The 15,343-nt window shown below is 43.1% G+C and overlaps 1 protein-coding gene across 2 annotated transcripts in view; it reads right to left on the bottom strand.

Annotated features, from left to right (window-relative positions):
* The window catches only part of Dus1 (Dihydrouridine synthase 1), a 581,018-nt gene that overhangs the window by 73,876 nt on the left and 491,799 nt on the right, over positions 1-15,343 (bottom strand). For both annotated transcript variants that reach the window (XM_071695632.1, XM_071695640.1), the window contains exons 4-5: positions 12,814-12,973; positions 4,056-4,251 (exon numbers count right to left, since the gene is read on the bottom strand). In XM_071695632.1, coding sequence (XP_071551733.1) covers positions 4,056-4,251; positions 12,814-12,973 — 356 coding nt within the window. The remainder of the gene's footprint in view (positions 1-4,055; positions 4,252-12,813; positions 12,974-15,343) is intronic.

The following is a 15,343-nucleotide window of genomic DNA, read 5'->3' on the forward strand; positions in this document are numbered from 1 at the left end:
AAACAGAACCTTGGGGAACACCAATAACAAAAATATATCAGCTAGAGAAATACCGGAAAAAAAACAAGAGGACAACAATGTGAAGCGTCCGGAGGTAAAAGAGAAGCGGTTTCGCTGCATTACACATGACAGCTAGAGAATGGATATGAGCGAATGCCTCCTTTCTTCGTGTGCTCCTGGTGCCATCTCACTAATGCACGAAACGGGAATCAAGTATATAAGACCTCTGGGTCAAGACCAGTGCGCAGTCTCTTAGCGTTTCTCCAAGCGACTGTCCTTACTGTTTGAGTGAATGAATAACTCTTCCCCTGTGTTACCAATACTACATTTGTATGTTTACGTCCACGAACAAAACCGAGCTCAAAGGACAGTCTGTAATGCTTTGTTTGCGCATAGATGATATATCAGAGCTCAAACCTTAAAAAAATAAATTTCTCGACGGACATGTTCTTTGTAAGATCTATCGTCTAATCCCAGAGTCACTGTAACAATACATCCTCCGTTTTGTATTAACACATTTTATCATTTGCTCTGTATCACTGGGTAAATACACGGAATGATCCAAATAACATCCTGTTCCTTTCTCTTCTCTGTGCCTCAATAAACTCCTCTTTCCAATGTAATCTTGTAGTCTTCTGTATAAGTGAACCAGAGTGTTTCCCTGAAGTAGCCTTCGTTCTGAAGATTCTCGTTCCTTAATTTGTTGGCGAAGCTTACTTGTAGGTGACTACCTTGAGAGGCTAAGAAGACAGGTATCAGTCGAGGGTGGTGGTAGTGGTGGTGGGGGTTCTTGCTAGGACCTGGAGACGCCCATGTCCCCACCTTCACACATCGTTATGTACAGTGTCATAATGAGAGGCAAAGTGCTTCCATCCACGAAATTCATCTTTACAGTACTTTCACTGACAAATTTCTACGTCCCTTGAGTGTGCATGCTTCATGCCAAGTCCTCTCCACCGTGAACTACGAGCTTAACCCAGTTAATCTCAGGTCAGATGTGTCGTCCACCAGATGATAATAGATACACGGCCTGGCGCTGTGGCCCCACGGAAAACATGTGAAGTCTTGTGTATCTTCGTCTATATCCCTCACTGCAGTGACTTTATAAGTAAGGTATCACGTTACGTGTATGCTTCACGGTTACGTATCTCTCCATCTAAGGTATAACACAGGACGAATGAATACTCAGGTGCGTGACACATTACCTCCATCAGCCAGGCTAAATTGGTTTCTAGTGGCGTTGTACTGGATTCCTCCACCCTCATCTTCCCGTGATATAATTCACATGAATTTGCTGCATTGTACAATATACCCCTCTCCCGTCTACATTAATTGAACGGAGTAAGGATTAATCACCACTTCAGTCTTCCCTAATTGCCTAATAAGGGTACGGTATCGTCTTCGTATAAACTAAATCTATTCAAGAGAACAGATGATCTCATGATTGTGTCATTACCCAACTCCAACTCGCTATTTGTACTGGACGAGGACGGAGTTTTACACTCGTGGACCCCATCAATATACGTACAGGTGCCCCCTAATGGCATGGCTAGTAGTTTGGCTCGCTTGCTCTGTGTGTGTGTGTGTGTGTGTGTGTGTGTGTGTGTGTGTGTGTGTGTGTGTGTGGTTATTACTGGTAGCAGGGAGAATAATGTGAGTTCAGTTGGTGGTAACCCAAGTTAATGGGCAGCGTTACGTATCTCACCTACGTTACACTGTGGTGATTTTGTCGACTCGTCAGCACCTACCAGTTCACTGTTCTTTACTTGTACGTATTACGCGATTCATGAACTTTTACTACTAAAATTTTTTTTTTTTGGGCAAATATCGAAATTCACAGAATAATTAGTGCTACCGAGCGAAGAATTAATCTCACTTGCATTAACTGCACCTGTGGATTCACCAGGAAAACTCGCACCGAGGCAAAAAGTCCTGAGTTAAATAGTCAAATCGATCAACCTTACCTAACCGCCAGCAGGAGGTTCCGCCACTCCACCATGGCCATCCTAAACATAACCCCATAAGTGGCGTAAGGGAAAATAAACATAGATAATACCGTAGTTGGCAAAATAACGCTCGATCCACTACTGCCGACTATTCGGCAACATAACCAACACTGCGTTTCAGCAATGGACTCAAAAGCGTTGCTTAGGATCGCCACTATTCACCCAATGGGTTTACATCTGTCCGTGCAGAAGGCTTTCTAGCCATGCCTACAAATGAGGGTTTCCACGTACGATTACCATCACAGGTCTCTACCTAACCCTAACACTGAAAGTTTCCACTTATAACTATCAATGAGGGTTTCCACCTACACCTTACCACTGAAAGTTTCTACCGATGCCTACCATTGTCTGCTTCCACCTACACCTTACTACTCTGAGAAAAACGCCAGAAATAAACTGTATAAACGACAGCGGTAACGGGGACACAAGAAGGATAATGTGCAGCAGCAAGGAGTCGGTGATAGCTTAAAAAACTGCTGATCGGAATTACATTTTCTTTATTGTCAAGTTAAACTTTATTTTTTCACCGGATAACCCACTCGTGGGCCCATCAGGCATCCTATTGTCTGGTCTTCCTCATGTAAACTTCCACTGTAAGCCTCCTCGTTTCGTCTAAGCCTACCACAAAGGGTTTCAACCTACGTTTACCACCGAACGTTTCCACCAACACCGACTACTGAAGGTTTCCACCTACTCCTTACCACTGAGTTTCCACCTACGCCTCTCATTCAAGGTTTCATCATCAGTCATCCCTTCTGGGGATCTCCTAGCCTCTTGTTGTTAGAAATTCTTTAATCTTTTCAACACAATTAGCTGCTTGTTCACTCAAGTGGTCTTCTCTCAAGCTGCTACTAGTAACAACATGCGAGGTACATGTGTTCTTCCATTCTTCAGACGTGGCCAAACCCTACCAGATGAAATAAGAGGTACTTTTCATTCCGATATTTCTTCTAACCTTTTCATTTCTACTCTTGTCTCCTCTGGTTATCTTCATGATTCACCGGAGGGCCCTCTCATTTCTGCATATCGAACTTGGCTTTTTACCTCGACGGCCAAGATCATTGCTTCGCGTTAAAAAGATCATTAACATCTTCGGTAAGAAAGCGTACTGAACTGATCCAATGCTCCCTTTTCCCAACACTGGAGGAGCAGACCCGACGGTGTGTTTTCATAACCATGTGAGTCTATAGTTGGGAGCCATAATGGTGGTACACTGAGAAAGAGTAGGTGGAGCATACAAGGCGACGGCACAGATGCAACCCATGACAGTCTGCGTGCGGAACACAGCCACAAGGCTGGTGTGACGACCCCCCCCCCTCCCGATGTTACAAGGCTGGTGTGACGACCCCCCCCACCCCCCTCCCGATGTTACAAAGCTGGTGTGACGACCCCCCCACCCCCCTCCCGATGTTACAAGGCTCGTGTGACGACCCCCCCCCCCCCGATGTTACAAGGCTGGAGTAACACCCCTCTCCCCTCCCGATGCTACAAAGCTGGTGTGACACGCAACGAGTTACAAGTATGGCACAAACTGACACTAACACTATAGATATGACATTATTATGCAGTGGGACAAGTGACACAGTACCCCATAAAATTAAAAAAAAAATGCTCGTGAGATCATATATGGCACAGATATGCCACAGTGGTTATAGCAAAATACGGTACGTAACAGCTACGAAGATATGACAGTCTGCTGGGTGACAATGAAATAATGACGATATGAACCCCTACGTCTATGTGAATCTCACTCTACGATTCCGTAAAACTGCAAAATATAGTATTGACCGATAGGTTCACAATACGAACGGGGCAGTGCAAGTTACACTGTCCACACTATAGATGTAACATTATGAAGTAACGCTGTCCACACTATAGAAGATGCTAACATTATGAAGTGTAACTGTGAGAGAGTGGCGTACCCACAACCCACTACAAGTAAAGCCGACAATACCACCCTTACCAGGAACACTTTACTTTCACACTTATTGTCAAGTGTACGAGTAACAAGGTACAACCATTAAGTAACGTGTGGGAGGCGGAACCTACTTGACAGCCTTGATGTGTGGCCAGGAGGCGAGGCCGGTGAGCGGGCCTCTCTGATCCCTGGTACGTCCGTGCACCGTCAGCATGGAGGCCCCTGCCTGCTCCAGCATCTTGGCGTACTCCACAGTCCGTGATATGTCCTCGAACACCCTGATCTTGGCTGTGATGGCCACGTCCACCTCCGTCGATGCTCGCTCAACTGTACCAAGGAAAAACGATTTTTAAGTTAACACACACATCAAAAAATGGATAAAAACAACATGGCAGTCTTTAGATGAAGTACAAAGGATTTACATCAAATCTAGATCGAATTAATCATACAGCAATAACACGATTGTTTTAAGAATTAGGATGGTTACCCTTCTCTAAATTGGGCTGTAGCTTGCCATGTTTCAAAGCTATGAGAAGAGTTTTAGTACAGAGGCAATGGTGAAAGACCGATTAAACATAAGTGCAAATTCAGAGCCACAATGCTACAAAACAATGTGTTGCTATCCATGCCATATATATATATATATATTATATATATATATATATATATATATATATATATACATATGCCGTCTTTGTGTCCAAGGAGAGGAATGCTTTCAGTACTTTACCAAAAGACACAGCAAGCGAAATGGATTACTTAAGATGAATCACGATATAAAGGAATGTTGCAGTCGTCCAAAAGTAAACTCTAATCGGGGGAAAGAATAGGAGGGAGAATAGACAGTATGTGTTTAAGAGATTATTTTCCCTCTTTACCACTGATCAGCGAGACCTATCATCATCATCATCAGAAGAAGAAGGAAAGTTACCACATTTTCAATGAACAGAAAACGGATTCCTCACGAATTAGATTTACAATGACTTCACGTGGAGATGAAATTTGCACGGGAGGAGCAAGGAGAGGTGCTCCAAGCCCAATATATACCAGGTCCCTTGTCCGAATGTCGTACGAACAAAGGTGCGTAAATGAAGTAGGTAAAAAGACTGTATATATATATATATATATATATATATATATATATATATATATATATATACACACAGGAGATATCTTCCCCTGATCCATCATCCGTTACCTGACCTAACCTGTCTCCTCGCCCTGTCACCCAGGGATTAAGTGACCTCACCAACTCTTCCTGTATATCTTGGCGACTTTACACATTTCTTAAGGTTATTACACAAAACTTTAAGAGGAAAAATGGCCCATGGATACATTCAAATCACGAAGAGAACTAACGAGACTGGATTCGACAATTTTGCGTCTTACGTAATCATAAAAATGTTACAATTGTTGAAAGCAATAATATGGTCAAACAGCATGTACAAATACATCATATAGCAATTACCATTCTCTGCTCTCGTGTGTTCATGAATTCGTTTACTAATTTTTCTTCCATTTTCTCCCACAAACACATAAACACCTGTCTCTCTTATCACCTGTAGGTTAGTTCCCTGCCAACACTTTACCGAGTTGCTACGATCAAATGCTACATCAACGCCCATTTCTTGACCAGTTTGCTTGAGATCTTTCCGGCGTTCATTATAAGGAAGGGCAAAGTAGAAGTTGTATTGAATTAGAAAATATATTTCTCAATGAAGTGTGGCTTTTAACCACGGAAGACGAAAATGAAAAAATATATATATATATAAAAAAGGAGAATGGAAAAAAAAATGTAAAGAAGGTGCAAGGTGAAGTGGGAAAGTATGATTCGCAGTTTGTTACATGGCCTTGAACATAATTACAATACTCCTACTAACGTTCGATCCGCATTGTGAAGTGTTACATCATCACTTCCGACCCCCGGATATAAACGTTGCAACGCCTACAATTATCCGTGGACACTACCAGAAGCCTAATGGTAGGTGGATACGGATATCCACAGGTCTTATCAGAAGCCCACACAGTAGTCACGATAACGGATAATTTCGCTACGATACCTCCCATTCTCGTACGTACCCGGGTTCTGAGAACAGATTGAATCTGGTTTATCACAAGCTCTTCCTCTGTGACGAGAATTTTCATCAAATTCTTTCAGTTTCCACACCCACTCTACTGTTGATCCCTCCGTTCATACAGCACCTAATATCACCGCCAAGTTTGGAGAGAGTGTTCCGGTCAACATCGAGTAAACACTTATGCTTTACGAACTCATGGGAAGCAGGCAGACGAGGCAACAAGTGTCGTATGGTTGTACGTGTATCCACTCATGCATACTCAGTACCTTACAGTCTCGAGCAGACCGTCTATCACAGAATCCTCCGAAGAGAGGTAGTCACAATTCGAAAGTGTCAACACTTACTGTGTGTATCCCACGACCCTACACTAAAGATCTGGTGCGAGAGTTTGATGATAAGGAAATAATAACGGCGTCCAACAGTGTCTTCTGTAGGCGTTGAAGAGGTGAACAGAACCTGTGCTGCAGCCTTAGGACACCGGCGTTTGTGAACAGTATCTAAATGGGATAATCGTCTCGGATATCACACTATGGCTGACAACACGGTGAAGGAATGTCGGTCAAGAACCCCGAGTGACGTAACTACTTTACTCTGACCATAATTGACTAGGGCGGCTTTACTCCGCTGCCGGTCCTGCCCAAGACTACGAGCGCAATTATCGTCGCGTGATTATGGAAGATTTTTTTTTTTTCTTGGCCGTCGGTAATTACGTAATTAGGGCGACAGGTACGAGTGGCTTTACGTCACAAAAGACGACTCAGCAAGGGAGACACCGTGTACTGCCAGCGTTGTGAAACATACCTACGCACAAGATATATAGGCGTTCATGTTCGACCTCATAAGCTTCAATAAGCGCAGTACAAGAAAAGGTACTGTAACTCTAAGAACATTATCTTGTAAATTCAAATTAATAATCTTACCCCAGAGTTCGCAGCATTTAGAAGTTATACAACTTATCGTTAAATCATTTTTGTGATACTTATTTGCAGTTTCCAGTATTGAATCCTAACTATATATTATATATATAGTTTCCTCGCGCTACCTCGCAAACGCGGGAGACAGCGACAAAGTATAAAAAAAAAAAAAAAAAAAAAAATATATTCCTATGAGTCCACGGGGAAAATATCCATAGGAATATCTTGATCACGCGCAAAATTGAGATCCTTTCCAATATATATATGGAAACCTACGAACACAGTAGCCCATTCTGAAACCCATTAAGTTAACAACCTCCACTTCCTTTTATTACTACCGTCATCGATGTACAAACTCCTCTACAAACTGATCTATAATACAGTCACCCACAATATTGGTCTCCTCCCCACACAACATGGCACGAAACGCAACCACACTACAACCATCCTGCACGCGGACATCACACATCTTGGATGGCAACAACCAACCACAACCCACATTTTGCACCACATCAGAAGCATCAGAAATAGATATGAACAAAGCATTCGACCGTCTACTGATTCACCCTCACGCATTAGGTACTCGACGCCATCCTCCACAAAAATGACAAAGAAGTGGTTCAGAAACTTCGCAGCTGATCGCCGCACTCGAGTTGTACCTCGAAAAGCCTCGGATTCTACCACGGAGTTCCCGAAGCAGCAGTTCTTTCTCCAACCCTGTTCAGTGTCCTCGTACGTGGCCTCCCGTTACCTCCTAGAGATTACGGCAAACGAGTGATGACCAGACGACGTTACAATCCTAGATAAAACCATGACATTGGTCAAGCTACATGCTGAACTACATCACACAGTTTGAACAACATCTAATCCGAAATATCCGCATCCTTACATAAAGCCAGTGTCACACTGTCAACCCTTTCAAAGACACGAATCCATATATTGCACCCTCCCATAACCCGAACAGGTCAACTACTTCAACTCCAGAGAACAACAATACTGGGTAGCACACACGACACACACACACACGTGACATTTACTCCCCACACCACAAACATCACTGCAAAGGTCATAAGCAAATTAAACTGCGCCTCACCTGCCTACCCATCTCGACCGTCAAATGCAAACAACGAAGTTGCAAACCACACAAAACCTGGCGCTCAGAATACAGCCACACGCTGAAAAAAAAAAAAAAAAAAAAAAAATTGTTTCTAGTCCACTCGTCTCAATATGCTTGTACTGTGTATAGTGGAATCATCAATATAGGAGTGGATACGGTCAGAACTAGAAAGACAACTTCGTGGAGTGAGGAGTTAAGCGATGGGTTAGAAGCCTGACGAACACCGCTGTTGACAGGACTAGCAAATCGCTCCGCCGACGACTACTGCTAGAGGGAACGGTCGGTCGGTCAGGGGTAGACACTATACATTAGGCAACACACAGCCATGGCGAAGTATCTACCGGGAGCGAGTTTCAAAAACCCTAGCGAAAACCCCATATGCAACCCCGAGGCCTGGGCGAATTAGGATAAACTGGAAAAAATAAAATTATGGTGAAAATCTATTCGGTAATGCAGCGCGTACCACGTCCGAAGAATGAGAGGTACGTACGGTTGAACGCGTGGGATGTTTCTGCGCTCGACACAGCTGGCCGGTGGCTTGCACAATCCCAGACTATGCGTCCAATCATGGACGTAATCGGCAGTCAAAAGCAAGAGAACAGATGCATGCCTTTCATGCCGATTTCTTTCTTTTACCCCAGAATGAAGAGCAATGTAGCGATGATCAAAAAATCACTAACTAGTCTACGTGACCTTTGCTAAAATGTCGTATTTGGCGTTCGCAAGAGGAACTGGCTGAAGAGGAACCTCAAGGGGATGATATTGTGCACTGATTGAAAAAAAAAAAAAAAAAAAAAAAAAAAGTAAGAAGTGATAAAGATATCCAGCCTATTGCAAAGCTGGTTGTAAAGAATGGTGACATGAGCAGCGTGCTTCAGGTGGGAGGGGGGGGGAAAAGTACAAGAGAAAAATACTGACGAAACTGATTAAGGCTGCGATAGTGTTCGCAGACGTGACTCTTACAGGTAAGGTTACGTTACTGAGAGGAAGGAGAAGGCGAATGAGGGAGGAGTGTACCAAAGCTTTGACTGTTCGAGGAAGCGAGTTACTGATCCTCTTGTATCTCGAACCCACTCCTATATTTTTCTCCAACGATGATGATAGCTACAAGGAAGTCAGCGCACGTACATCCACGTGCCTGTGACTACAATTTCATGAGCTCGATTAAATTCCACACCGCGTCCTTTGTTACAGCTGCCGTGTGTAATTAATTAGAATCTTTCTTTGTTTTGTTTGGCCGCAAAGACACTGTAAGCCTGAGTGCGCCATTAATATGAAACCACTGACCTCATCTGTTAAATATCATTGGAACGTCATATTTCCTCAACAATTAAACAAAGGAATAATTAAGTACTACTAAGTTATTCATCCTCGCTTCCGTTAACAGAGGCTTACCTTAAAATGATTTACGTACTCTCGAGTTTTATGTTCTGCTGACCCGAGTTTTAGTGTCAAAGATTTCTTTCAAAGTCAGCAGTGTGCGTCTGGCAGGTAGAATTTTGCCTGAACAAGAGAGAGAATTTGCTTTCCAAAATATTTACGGAAGCTGACACCACTTACAGCCTTCTCTGCGTGTTAGAACCTGACGGGAAAACGGAATATTAATCAAAGGGGAGAACAATTTCAATACGTAGAGCCCAGTTGACGTATACAATGATATGCCTTTGAGTCAGAAGTGAAACAAGAGACGAACGGGAGTGTTATTCTATGAAACAGAACCTTCAAGTAAGAAAAACGTCAAAATGTTGTAGATTGTACAGCGTGATGACGATACACGGTAATGATATATCGATCTTACATTCTCACATTGCTCATTACACATAACAGGTACAGACACACATACGTTACACTCGCCGTACATAGCTTGCGTTAAGTGGAATTGCCTTCAAAGTGCAGAGCGACAGACATTCATGGTAAGGGACAAGAATGAAAAAATAAAGTTTATATTTTTTTCCACTTTCGAACATCCTACATCCAGGTTGGGCAGTAAAAGAAACGCCACACAGACTCCACACAAAATGTTAAACACGAAAGACCTTCAGTTTCGACGGCCACGTCCTTGGAATTTAAAGGTCGGTGGGAGGGAGCCGTTCCGGTCTAGGATGCTCTTTCACAAGTTTTACCACACGTTCCCCACTCGAGACCCAGAGGTGGCTGGATATCACATACCCCAGCAGGATAGGACGACGACAAGGTTCATGTTCCATTCCAGTCAACGCTGCCTCACATGCACGTGATAGAGTATGTCATATGCTCAGCATAGTGACCACGTGAGTACAGAAGTGCAATTCACGCTTCTCACTCGCCGCCTACACCCAGATTGTACACATCCCTGGTTATCAACTCTGAACAAAATCATTGACCCACAATTCACACCATATGTTACCTACTCTTTAATGGACCTTCATCATGTCTCTACCCACACTCCAAGCACCATCGATCATAATCTTTATGTGTACTAGTCTTCCCTTGAGCTTTCAAAATCTCATATCATACACATACATACATACATTATATATATATATATATATATATATATATATATATATATATATATATATATATATATACATATAAACCTCGTTTTCTGAGGAGTATGATTTTAGCCACGCACAAGCGTCCTTATCGAGGCCAGTCCTCGGTGAGAGAGAATGGGGAAGAGAGAAATCAAAAAGAAAAGAAGTTTTTGTTACATTCAGTTGTCCAGACTTTAAGAGAAAAAAAGGGGACAAGTCGTCGTCTTCATCTAAAAAACATGTGTAGGTTAAGAGCTCTTAAACTTAGCCAAAGACAGAAAGAAACAGACATCACAACTCACCCGTGTCTGTATCAGGCAGATACTAAGGAATACTTGTGGGTCATGTGTGTGTGTGTGTGTGTGTTACATCAAGCTACTTATGGTCCACATCAAAGAAAATATTCATGGTCTTCTATTCATAATTATCCATCTATCAACAGTTCCAGCTTTTACCACTCTCTAAGAACGCTCGGTGCCCCAGTGATGGTGAGCGGTCTACATTTGGTTACCGAGTCACGATGTATACCATATCATGTGCCATCCGCACCTAATCACTTACACTTTCATGCTTGTGGGCACTTAATACTAGTCCACCGCTGGATACCACAGACCACAACCAGTATAATTTTGGTTCCAGGTCATACAAATTCATATGACTTCGATTCAGAGTCAAAACTCAGACACTTCGCATTTCAGGTCCACACCAGGTCATTCCAGGTACACACCAGGTCATGCCAGGTAAACACCAGGTCATGATCCAAACCTTGCCACTTACTCACTATGAGCACCAGTTCGTTCAAAGTTATCACTGAGTCTAACCCTCTACATAGGGGTCATTCAGATCAAGATGCGTACAGGATAACCTTCACAGAAGATAACTAATGGAAGAGACTGTGTCACGCATACCCTACGCAGTGTCTCCTCGCGTTAGAAACCGACCCATTCACAGCCTGCAGTGGGCGACGCAATACATCAAATTTCCGAACATATTCTCCTACACAACGTCAGAGATTAATGGCACAAAGCAGCTCATACCATAACAGTCCACACTAGTCACATACGCCAAGGTCCACATCATGTCACCAGTTTACATATCTATGGCCTGTCACGTCACTTGCTCACACGTCACACAAATCACTTATTCTTGTACCACGACGATTACATATTCATATATTCAGGTCTACAACCGTGTCAACAAAATATGAATTAATTAAATCTCTGGTCAATCATATGCCGGCGGCTTTGGCAGCACAAGGAATAAAAAAAACACACGAAATCCTTAGCGCGACCTAACAATGTAAAACGTTATATTACCACAAGCGTAACGTTCATCTAAGATATTTACACTCAACATCCCAAGTTATTTCGAAGCTATTCGGTTCCTCACCCTTCAAGCCAGGAGAGCAGAGCCCAAGCCTGCCTCTGATTGGTCAGTTGTCCATCATGGTCCCGATCCATACAAGTCACATACAGAATCTCAGCCATCATAGTTATGGTCAACGTATCAGCTAGTCATCGATTCCACACCAAGCCATTCATTCGCTGTGTGACGTATAGAACGTAACGCAACAATGGTCAGCAAAAGAGTTATGTACAACCCTATTCACTTGTTGTCAGAGGCCATATGGTGAAAGCATGTGGCTTAGAACTATCTTCAGCAAGTATGTGGCTTAGAATTATCTTCAGCAAGTTGAGGTGTTTAAGATTTTTCAACTTGACATTGACAGCCTTAATGATCCTAGCAGCTGACAGGCCTAAAAGTCAAATAATCAAGCAATAATATACTAATGGCGTTTACCCGTCTCAAACTAGTTCATCCCTTTTCAGAAGTTCATAAGCAGACCAGGCCACTTACTTTTGAGTAATGAGATTCATATCCCATTTACTCATTACAGGCAACAGGTCACTTACTCATAGCCTTCACAAAGATGTTACCGATACTTCACCGGCCGTTAACCGACAGTGACCCCACGATGCCCCATAATGAGCATAGCATTACGTAGAGCATATACTCGGCCCCTTACTGTATTCACAAACACATTATCCACACCACGTATGCTTAACGGAACCCTTCCTCATGGTTAACGCTATGCAAGTTACCAACGTCCTGCATTCATTTATTAATGGTACTCATTCCGATGTGGTTCAAACTGGTCCTCTTATTCATGGCTAATATGGGGTCACGGACGGTTCGATACACACGCACTCTTAATTGCTCAATAATTCACTCATCCATATGAACACCAGGCTAATACTACTTACTCATGGTGCGCACTAGGTCCCACTCGTCCTGCAGGAAGGCGCCATAGTGTCCTCTGCGAGCGATGGCCTGCGGGCACCCCAGGTTGAGGTCGACGGCGTCGCAGTACGGGGCGGCTAGCCGGCAGGCGTCCACGAAGGTGTCTGGGTCGTTGGAGCAGAACTGCGGATAATGACAATACTTGAAACGATATAACGAGACAGCCGCACCATTAGGCGTCACATACATTATGAATGTAACAACAACAGTTTCACCTGTACTACAAAAAAGGTAAAAAGGTTTACAGGAGGATTGTACATTTACATAGGTCACAGAGTTAAAGAGAAAATGATTTACAACCAGGTTACTTACAGGGTCAGGCATGAAAGAAAACGAATTACAACCGATCACGGTATGTATGCCAGCAACCCTAAGCCTTTTGTGATGAGAAGGTCGAGGTAAATGAAGGTGTTGGTGATCGCCACCACACGGGTCAGGACAGGAGGTCATGCTTAAGAGTAATGAAGGCGGATGCTAAGGCAAGGATCTCATGATCACTGGTGAAACTGGATGTGAGTTGAGACTTTCTTGCACGATGATGGGACATGTCGTGGTATCTGTAATGTTGCGGATGGTATGGTGGTAATGACGGGTATCTGACGTCAGGAAAGTGAATATAGATGACTGCAATGTGTAACTAAGGATATGGGGTTGATGATGATAATGGCGTTTAATGAGACTGGGATATTATCTTTACCGTACGGGAAGGGAGTTTTACATTCACGGCGCCCTCTCTCCTAAACATTCTCTTACCATGCATCTCACATTCATGTGTTTGATAATGTCCCCAAGTCATTCTATTCCATTCATCCACTACTCATACTATATAAGTATTTCTACACACCTTCAACAAGTTTCTTAATCTCATGTTATGTCCACTTACACCTCTCGAGGAACTGATAGATCTCCACGTCATTAATCTCTTAAAATCTCAAAAGGTTGTGATCAGGTTACCATTCACTCTTCTCTCCTCCAAGACGGTCAAATTTAAAGGCTTTAGCCTTTCTCTGTAATTCACCTCTCTAATTCTGGTAACATCTTCCTTGCCCTCCTCTGAACCTTCTCTATGAGCTCCTTGTGCTCCTTGAGGTACGGTGACCAAACCTAAGAAGCATATTCTAGTTTTGGCCCTACGTGTATCAGAGACTGGTTTATCGAAAGAGAGCAGCGTGTAGCATGAAACGACGAAGCCTCAGATTGGCTAGACGTAACGAGCGGTGTGCTACAGGGGTCGGTCCTAGGCCTAATTATTTTCATGATATACATTAATGACCTAGAACTCAGTCTCACATCTAAGAACTCCAAATTTGCTGACGATACTAAACCAGGATATAAACAGTTTGCTAAATATCTCCTTATCCACACACTTGAAAGCTACTTTGATATTTGACTACAGAAACTTTCGACTATTCTCGTTATATGGACTCCGACGTCATGTTAGGGACGACGTCAACTCCCAAGCCCTGTTCATAAATAGAACCTACAGAACCCTGAAGCGTATTTCCTACTGGATAACAGTCGTACTAAAACCCTTCATTCTTTCCCATTCTTCTTCATTTACCTCTACTTAGGATGACTCATAAATCATGAAGCAAACTTTAAAGAGTTTTAGATCCCACTGTAAGCTGAAGTAGTCCTCCTCGCTTTTCGCTCTCTCATGACTTCAGCATCATCTGCAGACAAAGCAGGCAAGAGTCCATACAACCGGCAAGTTATTTCCACAGACCAAGAAGTGTATGTGTGACGATCGCCGTATACGTGCGGTCGATGGACGTGATGACGGCAAAATTTGACTCAAAAATGCATGAGAGTATAGTAGCAGTCTTCCAAGAATGGCGACGATTCGGAGGATACGTTTAACGCGATGTGGATGCTCTAGAGTAAATGTTCAAAGTGACGAGTACGATAATGATGACGTTTAACGCGAGGTGAATGTCGGTTGCGATGGCGTAAAACGTCAGTGACGTTGAACGTGATGTAGATGACTTTTTTGTGAATCTAATGAAACTGATGGTTATGGTCAGCGCGAGGTGGAGTCTTGCCTCCAAAGTACATCACTTTGCTATCTGTCTGGCCACTCTGCTAGTAAGATCTCTCTGAATCATTTCGCAGTCCCGCCTGTTTACAGCTCTACCTTAGTTTAGTATCGTCAGCAAATTTCGAGATCTTAGATAGGAGACTGAGTTCTAGGTCATTTATGTATATCATGAAAATAATTGGGCCCAGGACCGACCCCTGTGGCACACCGCTCGTTACATCTAGCCAATCTGAGGCTTCATCGTTTAATACTACACACTGCTTTCTTCCGGTAAGCCAATCCCTGATACACGTAAGAGTTCTTCACCGATTCAGTGTGCTCGAGTTTATGTAAAAAGTCTCTTGTGAGGTATTTCATCGAAAGCCTTTTGGAAATCTAAATATACTACACCAGGATCTGCTAGAGCGGGAATCGTGTTGGTTGACCGATATAATTTCGTGTTCTAGAAACGTGAC

This window comes from Panulirus ornatus, chromosome 4 (assembly GCF_036320965.1).
Source record: "Panulirus ornatus isolate Po-2019 chromosome 4, ASM3632096v1, whole genome shotgun sequence".
In the NCBI taxonomy this organism is placed as follows: Eukaryota; Metazoa; Arthropoda; class Malacostraca; order Decapoda; family Palinuridae; genus Panulirus; species Panulirus ornatus.